General features: G+C 32.7%; 1 protein-coding gene across 1 annotated transcript in view; it reads right to left on the reverse strand.

Moving 5' to 3' along the window:
- Nucleotides 1–10,247: 10,247 nt before the first annotated feature.
- The window catches only part of LOC130897133 (uncharacterized), a 131,296-nt gene continuing 128,357 nt past the window's right edge, over nucleotides 10,248–13,186 (reverse strand). The window contains exon 9 of the mRNA XM_057805761.1: nucleotides 10,248–12,932. Within this exon, the coding sequence (XP_057661744.1) occupies nucleotides 12,764–12,932 (169 nt within the window). The 3' untranslated portion in view covers nucleotides 10,248–12,763. The remainder of the gene's footprint in view (nucleotides 12,933–13,186) is intronic.

The following is a 13,186-nucleotide window of genomic DNA, read 5'->3' on the forward strand; positions in this document are numbered from 1 at the left end:
TGTTGTTTAATATCTTAAGTTACCATGTCAGTACCGTGGATAAATGAGTCAGTACCGTGGAACTCAAAATCCGACATTTGTGTCTTGCTCGTGATACTTTGAAGTTGTAGTAAATTCCTCTTAGAGTTTTATTTTTACAGTAAAATAGATGAATAATATGCATAAAAAAGTTAGAAAAGTTAAATTTTAAAATCTTGAAATTTTGAATACAAAAAATCACAGTTAGAACGGAATCACCCATGTGAAGACGACGAAACCATGATTTGTATGATGTATATTGTAGCTTCTAGAGTTCTATCTATAATATGTGTGGTTGTCCAAAAGTAAAACAGCTTACCACACGAAATGTTCCAGAAATTTGATAAATGTTCTGAGTTCATTCATCCACTTCCATTCGTTTATACAACAGATCCTGCTGGACTACTTCTAATTATTGTGAGTGGCATACGTTTTCTAGGAAAAATTATAAAAGGCGGAATATATTGTCCAGCTGTTGATATTGCGCAAGTAATTCTTATGTTAAATCCACGCTGGCCACTTACAATTCGGCGAACTTGTTTGCGACCTTTCTTTGCGATAATATTTCTAGGTTTAGGTATTATATCTACTCCTGTTTCATCTTAGTTAAATACTTGATCTGGTTGCAAAGAATATTTATCGATCACAGATCTTTTAGATATTTCGCTTGCGGAAGCCGTTTAACTAATTTTTTTTCAGCAAGCCTTCTTGTTTTAGTTGCGGAATACCCATTTTTTTGGTAAGGTCAAACGGTCAAACCATAAAATTCACTCTGTACATCCAAAATATGAGCAACCAATTCTTTTTCTTGTTCTGGCGAAAAAACTAGTTTAAAATTATCATTACGAGGGCCGCTCACTTCCATATTACTTTTAAGTCTTCGTAAAAGGCATGTTTCAGGGATTCCAAATCTTTTGAATGCAAAATTTGCCGACATTTGTTTAGATCTAACAGGTAAAACTGCTTTCTATATATCTATTTTGGTCCGATTCTGATTTGGCTTTTTCTTTTTATAATTGCGCATCATCTGCAAAAACGTTAAAATTTAAAAATCGAAATATCACAAAGCAAAAGAAGCGAGGTATATAGGACCTCAAGTCCTATGCGCCCCCAAATCTACCAATCCTTTGTGCCTCCAAATAACCAGTCTTTTGCACCCTAAAGACAGTAGTTACGAAAAAAACACGTGATTGGATTATAATGATGAGTTTTGTCACAAACTTAGCCTTAAAAATAATATTTATTTAGTTAACGAAGACAACTCGATTAACAATGGCGTCTGTGTTGTGTGCCACACAAGTTTAGTATGATTCTAAGTTAAATTTCACTCTGCTCCTCCGGTCCCCGACGTCCCTCTTTTTCCTACACAATGTGTTGACAAATTACAATTAAATATCAAGACGAGTAGAAACGATATTAGTCTCCGGTCACTTTTAGGGCACTCTCAATTTCAAAAATTCTTCTACAATCCAATGTATTCTTAGATTATTCAGTAATTGATAAAAGGCTGAGTTTTTCCGGAAATATCTGAAGTTATCACGCCTTCAAAAAGTTTTTCGTATAACTTCAACGGAGTAGATTCTTTCTATTCAGTTCCACCAACAGTACATGTCAAATATCAATTTTTATCGGAATATGCTAATTTTGAATGGACCCTTCTATTCTTACATATAGATGCTATGCTGTGTTATACCATAAACAAACTATCATGGTATTTGTTATTTTTGGCTTGTTGATATAAATGGAAGAAATTCAAATAACTTGCAAGGAATGGATTGACATACCTCAAGACTAACTCTGTTTACTAGCCTAGTCCGACACTCTAGCTTCATCTACATCTACAGAGATTATTACTAAGTCGGAATTATTGACGACAAAATAAACAAAAATGGCACTTATTAGACATACATCCGAATCATAAGTAGTACGAAATCAAATGAATAGGTACCAAAAACATGAAATAAGTTTCTCAAAACTACTTTTATTTCCCGTGCAATTCAGTTCTTATCCGCAACAAGCGCGATTTTTTTTCAATACAAATCGTTAAATAGGAACCTCGTAAGTAGTTTTCGGAGTTGGTGTGCGAGAGAGTACCATAACCCGTAGTGACCTCAAGGTCTTTAAACCTTAATAAAAGGATGAACAGGTTTTCGACTTCCAAATATTTTCGAGCTTCAGCTATAACGCCCTTAAATAAAATAAAATAAATTACATACTACTACTCGCGAGATGGTAGAGAAGGTAATAATTCGTAGTTATTTTTATACGAGGTGATTCTATAAACTGACAATAAATCCAGATTCCATGTTATTTTCAAATTGGGATAATTTTTTATGGCAAAAATTAAAACAGTTCAGAAATTATCAAGTTTGGTGTAAGATGAGTTACGGAACTTTGATTAGAGAGATTCGATTTTTTATTGGTTATATTTTATATACATAAAGACACAGAATATAAAAAATCCGGAATGGTATTCAAAAAGGAGCTGGTACAAAAGAAAGAGAAATCCTTAATTCACACTAAGCAGACCACAAAAAATAATATATGTACCGGAAGAGAATAGAATTGAAAAAAAGAAATCATAAAAAGTAAAAATAAACACGGGAAAAGAAATGTGGAAAGGTTGATAGGAATATTGGTAAAACGAAGGTGGCAATGGCGTGGGAAACAATCAGAAGCATGATTAAGGACGAAAAGCAAAAAAATAATTTCAATTTACTAGACATAAATGAATGGAAGGATCATTATAAAAAACTGTTGACGGTAATCTGAACATAATTTAAATTATAAAGATATTCAATTTGATAACCAAGAAGTAGCTTACAGTAGATGTATTCAGAAAGTTTTGTAGCTGCCAAAAAATAAAAAGACAGCAGGGCCCGGAAACATTCCTATTAAGTTGGCGAAACAGGGATCCCAAATATTACACGAAATTATAACAAATCGAATCAAAGTGCCTGTTAAATAAGGACGCACTGTCCGAAAATTGGAATTTGGCGTATATCACATCAATATACAAGAAAGTAGATAAGAAGAAGTCTGGTAATTACCGTGATTGTACGGCAAAGTATTGAAAAATGGAATTGAAAAAAATATAATAGAAATGGAAAAACAGAACGGATCTTTTGCGGGAGACGCATGTATTAGTAATACATTCGTTTTACAGCAAATACTGGAGAAACGTTAAGCCAGGAATCTAGCCACGTACCTCGTATTTATAGATTTCGAAAAATCCTACGACAGCCTGTAACGTTTAAAACCCTGTTTAATATATTGAAGGAATCTGACCTCAGTAATATTCAGAACATATACTGAAAGTCAAAAGGTGTTGTCAAGCAAGGAAGTACCATATCGAAACCAGGAGCCTCCGAGTAGTTGGAGATCTAAAATTGCGAGAATGGGAATTGATATAGAAAATGAGTGCTTAAAAACTCTATTTTTCGCAGACGAGCGAGTTGTTATAGCATGCGACGAAGACGATGCAGATTATATGCATGCAAAATGGACGACTAATATGCAAAATGGGGTTTGAATATGGATATGTTAAAAATAGAATATCTATAGGTAGGAATCGCACAAGGAGACCCCGAAATGCAAATAAATAAGCTTAGATGATGTGGACAATGCAAATACATTGGAAGATAATTTTTTAATATGGAACAACAAAACAAGATATAAGAAATATAGCGCAACAAGGGAAGAAAGCTACTCAAATCCTGAACTCATTGCTTGGATGAGGAAAAATTGACTTTAGCACATAAATGACAATATATAAAGTCATAGTGGAGCCCATTCTAACATATGGATACGAGTGCTAGCAACTGACAGATAGACAGGAGAAAACAATAGAGGCAGTGGAAAAGGAGTATTTGAGAAGATCGTGCAGGATATATAGTACAGAGCATATAGGAAATCAAGACATACGACGAAGACTTCAGAGAGAATATAGATTAACATGTGATGAGGATGGAGTAGAAAGTGGCCGAAGAAAGCACTGATGTATCAACCTCAGATCAAAAGAAGACGAGGAAGACTCTTAAGGACCTGGAAGGAAGGAATGTTTCTGAATTGTCTTGATTCTAGGACTTTTCTGATTTAAAATTAGTTTCTTTTCCTTATACTTTTTATAGACAGATAAATATTTGACCTTTTGCGGTTCTTATCACAATATTGTCACTGACAATTTACGTATTTATATTGATTAATAGATCACCTACATCATGAATATCGAAGTAAAAATGAAATCAAAATAGAAATCTGTACAAGTTTACATCTAGCCACTTAGATTGTTAGAAGCGTAGGTTAAAGATCGAAGTCTATTCAAACTAACAATGTATTACGTCTCTTTCTCAATTTTTTTCTAACTTTGACTTTCCTATTGGGTTTTTGGTCTTTCTATGGACCGGTTTCATAAGTGCTACCATTCTTCTGTGTTTTTAGCTTCATCATTATTTTTCATTCGTTTTATGTATCCCAACCATCGTATTTTCTACGATTTTATAAATCTGGTGATAGTCTCTTCATTCAAGATTTCTTTAATTTCAGCATTTATATGGATTCTGTATTGTCCGTCACCTAATTTTTTTAGCACATAAATTTTTTTATCATTTCTATTTCGAGTGTTAGATTGTTAGATTCTCTTTTCTTCAAATTCTGTGGAATTTAATTTTGGTATGTCTACTGATTTCCTTACAAAGCTTTAGAAGCCAGAGTTCATGGTATACTTGGTAGCCTGCTTGTATCCTTTGAGTAATTCCATCTCCTCGTTCATTTTGGTTGTTAACTGCTACTCCCAAGTATTTAAAATTGTCAGCCTCCTCGAGTCAGTTCTGTAATTAGAAAAAAAGCGGAAAACCCAAACAAGGAACCTTAGTTTGATAAAGGTAAATTGTTGGAACATGGATTGACTCACCAGAAGAAATGAGTCAGTTCTTGATTGAACGATTGTTTGAAATGTGGGAATACTGAAAAAGTTTGTAATAAACATAAATAATACACACTAATGAGAAAGATTTGGAAAAAACGAACCAAAATTGAGAGTTACACCCGATATTGGAAGTTGAAGAATGGTTACTTTGAATAACTTTTAATTTTAGCGTTACCAGAGGCTATACGTATAATTGGCCTGAAGAAGCTGTTGAGGGTATAAAATATCAGAAACTAGGGGCATTTTAGCTCTAAATGTGGCATTGGAATTGCTGGAAATAAAGAATATTTTTGAGTCTATAATTGTAAATACCACAAATGGCATGAATAAAAGGAATGTAGATGTCTTCCTTTCCTAAAGATAGATATTTTAATAGTAGCAATAAATTTTAACGAATTATATAAAAGCTTTTACCAACTCTTACTTCTAATAAAATTTATGAAAAAAAAACATGTGGATGGAACGTTTGAATGCAAAAAAGTTATTGCGAGTTTCTCCCTGTGTATTTTTAGAACAGTGCATTTGACAGCTTACAATCATCAGCTGCTCTGTATGTAACATTACTTCGGGCGATACATAAAATATGCAGCACTGCATAAATGAAAACATGTAATTTCATTTTATATATAAAAAAAATTTCGCTTGCAAACTGCGTGCGTGCAATTTCGGTTCTCCCTAAAACGATATTTAAGAGCATCGTAAGATATTTTGATAACCATCTGAATGTTTTATGCCAAAAATTATTTTTTATGTCATCCTACTCACAATTTATTTTTTCATTTTGTATTCTTTTTCGGTATCCTGTGTAAATAAAATATGATAAAAAATTATACATTGATATAGAGAAGAGAACGTTTCTTAAGAAAAATTTATCACGACACGAGAAATGAAATTGTTAATAAACAATAAAAGTGCGGTTTTTCAAGTTGACACATAGAAAAAAATTGATATAGTCAAAGCAGATACAGAGGCACGCAATGGGAACTTCTAATTAATAAAGATTTCTTCTATATTATCTGTTATAAAACGGCAAATCTTTCTTATAATTTTCTAAGCTAAATTATACTTTGTTATCATCCATATAAATTATAGTGATATAGGACAATGTTAAAATAAGAAACTAAATTGCAGGCACTCAGTTTTCAAACGAAATATTTTCTATTTGAAATGAAATTAAGTACATCGATACTCTAATAACAATACCCCGTATCTCACATTTTTGTTTTTGTTTTGGTGCGCCGACATGATGGGGATATTCTCGAACCTACTGCAAAACTCTGTATCCCTATTTCCTTTCAAACTATATAAAAATTAGTTTAGTTTAATACTCTAATTTAGTTTAATTTGTTAGTACGTTAGTATTTTTGTAACCTAGCTAATCTTGCCAGTAAAGAATTTGTTCAGTGAGTGTTAAAATAATATCAAGAAAAGTTATTTCAAAAAATAAATCTTTGTAATGACGTTAACTTACAATTTGTTCAATTAGTGAACACATAATCTGATTTAAGTATGTTCAAAATATCCATTCACGATTCGGGATGTTATACAGAGATTTCTTAGTAGATCTGTTAGATACGGTTTAGTATTTTTGAAGATTTCTGCCATCAGATTCAATTCATATTGCTACATATCAAGTTAGTTCAAGTGGAATTTTAGTACCACTAGCAAACTCCAGTAAAGATGGAAACATTAGTGGAAATGATTCGCAATTTCATAATAATGAAAAAAGTCAACAGTTGCAATAGAGATTATTGTTTATACGTGAAAAAAAACCACAGTTAGTACCTGAAACTCTAAATGGAAATGAAAAGGAGGCCTTTACAACAATAAAAGATATGTCTGTTGAAGTCGACCATGCGGATATTATGATAGAAGCTCTATTAGAAACCCCTGATGTTCACAGCATCAACAATGAGAAGGCACCAAGTGGAAAGCAATTTGTCGAATTAGAAAAGAATGATGAAGTTGATCCAGACTCAGAGTTTTATCTAGAATATGTGGACACATCGGAAAAATCAAGTGATGAAGGAGAAACGGATCTTGATGAGCCTAGAAGTGAAAATAATAAAAGTGGAGATACACGAGAAAAGGAGAAAAGGAAAAAAATAGACCAGATGAACCGAATTAGATACAAAAAAAACTAAATACAGAAGAATGCATGAGATGGAATATGCTGGGCACAAAAGGTACAGAAATAAAGAAATATCTCATGGAATATTGCTTTCAACCAGAAAAATGAGGAATAATTGCACATCTGTGGTTTGTCGAAAATCATCAAAACATTTTTGTGATGAATTTTCTGAAGAGCAAAGAAGATTTCTGCTCACTACTTTCTGAGAAAAACTAGATTATCGTTTAAAAAAATCATATATTACGAGTCATATGAAATATACTTTCGAATGATGTTGTAGGTTGAGGACTCAAAATAAAACTGACCAAGAGTTTTTAAAAATGTCAACGTTTCGATCTTTCATCTGATCTTTAACAAAGCTAAAAATATATGGTACATTGTAACTGAAACGTTGATGAAGATGAACGTTTAGGTTAGGATGTAAGATCGAAACGTTGGCATTTTAAAAAACTCTTGTACAGTCCTCAACTCGCAACACCATTCGAAATTACATACTAGCAAGGATAATAATAATTACAAAAATGACATCTTCACCTGGTTGGGTTAGGTTAGGTTTTTAAAGCTATTGAATATACTAACACAAAAAGGAAATCGAAAGGTGAAGAACCGTCAAGGAGAAAAAGGACATATTGGTATTACCTGAGGAATTAAAAAAGGAAAGAAATGCATGTTTCTAAATACGTTTGGGTTGAAAAAAGACATGATACATGACTGATATAAGAAACCCAGCATGGGCTTGACACTACCGCCCAAGAATCAAAAATTAACCATAGAACCTCAAACCAAAATAGAAGAAACTTTATAGTGGAGTGGTTCAGTAGTTTTCCTAAAGCCATCTTACTATTGTCGTGAAAACACTGTATTTAGAAATAGGTTTTCAGTATACAATGCAACCTACAAAAAAGAGAAGTTATCAACTGCTATATTTTACCAAATATTCTGTGATTTAAATTTAAGTTTATACAGACCAAAGAAAGATAACTGTGATACATGTAGCTTCTATGAGGACGGTAACATCGATCAGCAAACTTAGTTGAACCACATCGAGAAAAAAAATTAGCTCGAGATCATAAATCTAATGATAAACCCAGTGCAGCCGCCAAGAACATTACACATTCACAATGGACCTTCAGGCAATGAAGAATTATCCTTTATTAAACGCTAGAGCAATTAACTATAAGAAAAAATTATCTGTCCATAATTTTACTATTTATAACTTGGAGAACCATGATGCCGTCAAGTATTGTTGGGATGAAAACAAAGGCGATTTAAGTCAGTTAGTTAGTTAAGTACGGACACACTTAGTGCGACAGTGTCCATGATTCAATAGAAACTGAACTGAAAAATCGAAAAGTTTCTTCGCTCAACGAATACGTAAAAATTACTGAAGAAGTAAGACTCAAACCATTTCCTATTGAAGCCTGATTGCTGACACTTGATTTCTGGAAAAAACACTCGTATGATATAGCAACAATAGCCTATAAAAGCATTCGGCCAGGAAAAATGGTAAATGATCCTACAGTTATAGGGTGTTGCGTTACGATCCACATGAAAGAAAAATTTTATATAAAGTCGAACATAATCACAAATACAGGCCATTACTTGCGCGTATGAGTCCAAAAGAAATGTAAATAGTAAATTATCCACAATTACACAAAGGAAGATAAGTTTCTTCACTTGCAAGATTCGAAATCCCTTTCACTAACTGACTGTCATTATTGTAACGACAACATACCAAAAGATTAATTGTAATCGTTCGATACCAATAATGAAAATGAAATATTAATAAAAAATTTTTGTATTTAGCGTTTCATTAAAATTTATGAGAAGTAAGTAAAATATCCCGTATCTACCAAAAAAATGCAAAAATTGACAAAATCTAATTATTTGTTATGAAACAGCAATTGCTTTAATTATACTTGCTACAATAGCTATAAAGCTTTGTCAGAAATTTGTTAATTTCAAAACTATGTAAAGTGACTACGGTAAAAGTGACATTTATCAGATACAGGCTATTGGTATTAGGCCATTGACATGTTTCAATTTATGCAGTCTTGTGTTACGTATCACTTGATATTTAAATCAAATTGTGCTGTTGAGAAAAATCTGGATTTGTTTATTGGATACCCTGATACTTAAAGTTCTTCAAATATCAATTGTAGAAGACAGTTATGCAAGGAACAATCAATATTTCATAAATACGCACGGCACTCATACCGAATTAAGAAATGAAAAATAATGTTTCATTCTGTAAACATCTATCATACTGTCAGTCCACGTGGACTCATCATCTCTACTATTTACCAATGAAAACATCGAATCGTAAACAAAAATGCATTTCTATTGACCAAAGCTGTCGGAAGGCGTATGTACACAATTTCTTTGAAAGATTCCTGCTAGACAGTCCACAATAAGCAGTGGCGTAGCTTGATGGGATTTATATAATTCATAAATTTCATTGAATAAACATGACTATGGTGTTCTTTAGACCATGGGCGAATGAAGACAATGAAATTGCACAGTGTAGTGAGAATAAAGACAGGTACGAATTTAACAATGAAGATTTATACAAACACAGCAAGTTATTTTATATATAATCGAATTTTTAACAAAAGACAATATTCAGCAATCTGATAATGCAATCATAATAATAAAACTGGAGAGTTAACTAGAGTAAATAAATTTTCCATTTATCGAGTAGTTACGAAAGGGGTTGTTGTGGATCATTCACAGAACCAAAAAATATGTAAAGGAAAACTGAAATCAGTTGACAAAGCTACTCAAGATTCAATAAGTAGGACAATTTAGTTTATATAAGGAAAAAAAGGGTTATGACTATAGAAGTAATACAGCAAAAGGTAGTAGATTATCCAAAATACAATTATACGAGGTTAGAAACAATGCGTCAAGTTTTGTCAGCATGGGGTTTTGAACACAAAAAACTGAATAAACGGATGGCAATAAGCGAATCGTCAAGGTTAGTTCTATGGTGACAAGATTATTTGCGTCAGATAAAAGACTACGGAAGTTCTAATAGACGAATGGGGTACAAAAAGGACTCAGTTCACGTCTGATACCCTGTTTAAACCAAACTACCCTAGAGACAGATACATTTTACTCATCTATTTTATAATTTAATATTCAAATGTAGCAAGTTAAGGAAGTGATTGATTTTTTTTCTAGTTCCAAGTAGGACAATTAAGTTGCATCTGTCTAAATAACGGCGTATAATGCCATCCAATTTAAAATGATTCGATTGCCTTCTAACGAATACTTTCTCTCATAAGATATACATATTTTTAAAAGTATTTATGAAAATAATGAATTTATAAAATGAGGTATCTACCTATGGTAGATCAAACAAAATCTGCAATTGATATTGGAAGAACTATACCATCTTAGAATAAACCGTAGATTATAGCTCCTGATGTCTGCTTTACCAGCCTCTAACCACTTTTATCTCTAACTACACCTTATAATAGAAAAAATAATAATGAGAATCGATGAAATTCGTAACCTTATTTTTAAACCCTATCGCATCATGTAGCTTTGTCAATATGTGTTAACTAATTATGTTACAAAAGCTTGAGCTCTCATTTTACATTATCAAATAGCTATCGCACTTTATCTGTAATGCTGACAATAATGTTTTTTCTTTAATGTATAGAGCATAAACTCCCTTCAAAAGATATGGCCGACTATTTTCTTAGACGTCAATCCTTAGTACTAGATCACAGTGCTTCTCTATGATGAAGCTTGTTCAATACTTTTCTCTCTCAACCTTAAAACCTTTTCCTGAACGCGTAGCTAATACCTATGTTGAACAAAAAGGATTTATATGCATTACCAAATACCAAATCAAGTTCAATACTTCCGATTTATGCTCAATTTATTAGAATATATCTTTTTGGGACTCTGCTACACATCGTTTCTGACCAAGAACAAAAATTGCGGCTTTTCATGGAATTCATCACATCTCTAGCCTGTTCTGTTACTACCTATCGACAAAAAACTGTTAAACGATATTGGCGAATTGTCACTTGAAGAGATTCGAAAATAATCCAGCCTGCCACGTCTGAAACTGTTCTGTTGATGTTAATCATATAAGCATCAATGTTCTTCCCTTAATATCTAAAATTTTTGAAAAAATCCTGTTTATCATGATAAAATCCTTCCTCCAAATCTCGATTTAGATCTGGGTATAGTAGCTCAACACCATTGGTTGCCGCCATAGAGGCATTTTTAGATATGAGCCTTAGGGTATCCCCAGTGCATCTAATGAACTGCAATGAACAAAAGAAAATATGAAAGTTTATGATCCTAACTGGTTTTTGGAATTCCTGGTCAAGCTGAATGAGCTAGGTAAGGAGAATAAATCTACCCTCCGATGAATTCCGGCGACACATTGAGGTGTAGGGAAACGAAATAGCTGATAAAACTTGCCAGAATAGGGGCGGAAAAACTCCTCGTAGAACCTGAATCCTTTTAAGTTATTATCTATAGAATAATAAAGAAAATACCCTAAAAGAAGGTCGATAGAGGCAAAACCGGTTACTGGAGCAATCTACAGATGTTTAGACAGGTAAACATACTCATGGGAAACTATAACCAGGGAAGATATGTTTAATGTATCATCTAGGCAAGAACAACCTACGAATACTGATAGAAGTTTTGTCGGGCACTTTGGCGTCAATTGACATTTGAAGACGCTTGGTTGAGCAAAGAGTGCAGTTTTTGTTACGAAGAGGACGAAACCTCTATTCACATTCTCTTCACGAAACTACGGAACTTCAGAAAATTAAACCTGGGAGCGTATTAAATAGAATATGAAGACCTCTGGCAGCTAGAACCATACCAGAATCTGAATTTTCTAAGGTACATTACGGTACGGTAAGAAAAGAGGACACAAAAGATCCTCTAGGTCGCACTGTACGGTACATCCCGAACTACATACAAAGTTTATAATGATAGAGAGATGAGATAAAATTCCCAATCATGCAGAATTAAGCAGAAGAATCTGGTTTAAGCATTGATTGGATGAATTTTTATTTCACATTCTTCAAAAATGTATTTTCCAGTTGTTTTAATTTCGCATATTCCGCAAATTCAATGTGAATGAAATGAGAAAGAGCACTAATGGAATAGTCTGGAAAATTGACCTATTGCATTCAAATTCTTCATTATCATAATCTTCAGACTTCTCTTATGGGGTTAGTATTGTGAGAGGATAATTCTGTGGCGATTTTTGCTTTCTCTACTATTTTCGAAGATTCGGGTGCTGCTCTTTTATCGTTCATGAATCTATATAAATATAAATATAATAAAAATCAACAAAACCGAAAAAGAATGAAAGAGGAATACTGAAAGTAGAGTAATCACAGAAGAAGATGGGACAACGAATAGATAAAATAATACTGGGGAACAAAACACTTGAAGCAAAAAGTATCAAATATAAAACAGTGGAAATCGCATATCGAGGACTTCAAACAGTTGTCACAAACGTTATATATAAATTTTTTGGTAAAACAATTACTGGGAAATATGGTTAACTTTATAAAATGCCTAAAATGCCATCTTGTGATATCTGTATAAGTGTAAAAGTTCACCAGACTGCAAAATTCAATAATAACATACATTCAATCATCATTTGTATCAAATAGAAATATTATTTTGAATAATAGTAATCTTTAACTTCCTGCCGAACTGTTGCATTTAAATTCTTCATTTTCATAATCTCCAGGTGTCATTTCCGCTTCCTTGATAGGGTTAGTATTGCTAGAAGATAATTCGGTGGCGATGTTTGCTTTCTCTACTATTTTCGAAGATTCCGGTGTTGGTCTTTTGTCGTTTATGGATCTAAAATATAAGATTATATGGATTAAACTGTACCTAATCTTTGGATAATTTATAATAAAAATATCATGCAAAGCCGTTTCCAATAACGGAGTAGCACTTAAGAAAAAATGAATTTTCTATTGAAAGATGTTTTTATTTTATGATTTACTCAACTTTTCCACTTTGATTCTGTTGTATTTAGCTTTGAATAATATTCTTATAAACCATATTTGTTTTTCATTATCTTTCACAATTTCTTAGTCTCTTAGTCTACG

The sequence above is a fragment of the Diorhabda carinulata genome, chromosome 8, assembly GCF_026250575.1.
Source record: "Diorhabda carinulata isolate Delta chromosome 8, icDioCari1.1, whole genome shotgun sequence".
NCBI classification, from domain to species: Eukaryota; Metazoa; Arthropoda; class Insecta; order Coleoptera; family Chrysomelidae; genus Diorhabda; species Diorhabda carinulata.